The 2114-nt window shown below is 40.3% G+C and overlaps 1 protein-coding gene across 1 annotated transcript in view; it reads right to left on the bottom strand.

The window, feature by feature from the left end:
* LOC113811431 (unconventional myosin-Ie) overlaps positions 1-1413 on the bottom strand; it is a 156842-nt gene extending 155429 nt beyond the window's left edge. The window contains exon 1 of the mRNA XM_070116580.1: positions 1258-1413. Within this exon, the coding sequence (XP_069972681.1) occupies positions 1258-1305 (48 nt within the window). The 5' untranslated portion in view covers positions 1306-1413. The remainder of the gene's footprint in view (positions 1-1257) is intronic.
* Positions 1414-2114: the final 701 nt, after the last annotated feature.

The raw sequence follows: 2114 nt of genomic DNA, 5'->3' as shown, positions 1-2114 counted from the left end.
TTGATAATATGGATCCAATTAAACGTTTTTTTTATTCATTTGTTTATTTATCCATTTATTCATTTTAAGTGCTGGATCAGATGAGAATTTTTATTTTATGTAAGATTTGTTTACGTGGTGATTAAGTAGGAGATAATAACACTGTGAGACCCCGACTCTCTTCCTTAGGAGCTGTGTTCTTTCTGGACGGCGTTCTCAGCCACGGCCTCACACAGGGCTACTGCACCTTGCCAGAGGAGGCCCGGAGGTTAGCTGTAACCAATGACAACCTCATTCACACAAAACATGGCTAAAAACCTATGCTTCACAGCCGGATGTAGTTTAGCCTCATGTCCAGGGGTGGTATTTTATATATATTACGTTTGTATTGACTCTTGTATCCAGGGGAGATATTATATATATATTACGTTTGTATTGACTCGTGTATGTCTAAGTTATACCTCCATGTGTGTATCGATCAGTCTCATGTTAGACTAAGAGTGAAAACTATTTCTTGAAACCCAACCGCACCCCAAGCCAGGTAGACAAATTCCTATCTGTAATACCTACACCATCTACGTCCCATCTGACGCCATCTGCCGCCGTCGGTTCCCTGTGTTTCACCTTTAATCACGCCCTTATGCATTGCCTCAGCCATTCCTACTCCAGAAGCCGAATGAACCGACCTTCACTTACGAACATTGACCTACATTGACCTTGAAATCCCCTGGACTTTATCTACTGTCGTTTCCATGGCTTCGGAGCTTGTTATAGTTACGTATGGAAGGTCGGAAGATCTTCGTCTGATAGCTTCTGATATAGGTGATTATGTTTACGTCGTATAGATGTCAAAAATGCTGTTCCTTACCTATCATCCGGCATCTTTAGAAAATCCACTTTGTCTTGAACTTCTGTCTTTCCATCGAGAGGATATTCCACTACATCGTCCGAGTAAAATGTATTATTTCCTCTGTATCTTCTATCCCCCAAATCATTTTTCTTCCTCAATATTTTTCCGCTTGATCGGTTATGAACAGCGTTTTAATACTCCGACGGTCAAGTTCTCTGTAGGATTAACTCGAGAGATTACCCTCGGGATTATAGCCCGCCCTACCTTTCGTTCTATGGTTGTGGTATCTTCGCCAGACAGGGAATGTTGGCTGCTGGCCTACATGGACGTAAGGCAATAATCCAGGACTACTCACCTGTTACATAAACTCACAGACAAACGTGTATATTCAACTGACTTTATCTCAAAGGGACATCGCTTCAACTTACCATTTTTCCGTCTTTGTTGGTTTGTCTCGACGGAAAGATATTTGCCATCGTTCTTCTTCCCTGCCTCGCTCGCGTGCACGCGCCTCACCACGGCAAAATGAGGGACTCCAGGGCATACAACACAGCCACAATCACCACCAAAATACTTATGAAGTTTAGCAAATCGTTATTAGGCACTTTCATGGTGAATTATCAGCATAAACTCGTTGCTTAATAAGTTTTTGTGATGCGCTGTTGACGATAATTTAATTCTTTAAAAGGGTATACCGAATAGTCACAGTTACCCTTGAAATCAAGCAGTTTTCTTTGAATCGTTATTTTCACCAAGGGAGCACGTAGAGTTCCAGCACCCAAAGTATTCCTACCAAAAGTGTGACCACACTCACAACAATCACCATATTACTAATTGCACCAACGCCGCGCATTGTTAACAGTAGGAAAAAGAGATAAATAGAAAAACAAAGGAAATCGCTTCTTGGAAAAGATGTCAATGGCTGGTAAGTCGTATGTCCTTTTCTGTTATATACTTTGTTTTTTTCATTAATTTTATATTTCTGTCACATTCACTGGTGTCCTTAGAGTACTTTCTTCTTGACTGTCAGATTCGAATGACTTTTCACTCTCTTAAAGGCTCCTGACTGCACCAACTCATATAATGAATTCCTTCAAAAGATACGGGTGGAGTTTCAATAGTTTTTAACAGTTTTCGAGGCACTGACCAGATACCATGTCACATTTACATGTACATTATCTTTATAAGAATATTGGACGTTTTTTTTTCGAAGTATCTTTTATCTACATCTACAGTTCAGTTATACATGTATGCCTCACACTTATCGCGACAAACTAACACACAT

Source organism: Penaeus vannamei, chromosome 39, assembly GCF_042767895.1.
Source record: "Penaeus vannamei isolate JL-2024 chromosome 39, ASM4276789v1, whole genome shotgun sequence".
Lineage (NCBI taxonomy): Eukaryota > Metazoa > Arthropoda > Malacostraca > Decapoda > Penaeidae > Penaeus > Penaeus vannamei.
The sequence above is the reverse complement of the archived record's forward strand: the minus strand, read 5'-3'. Positions and strand labels throughout refer to the sequence as shown.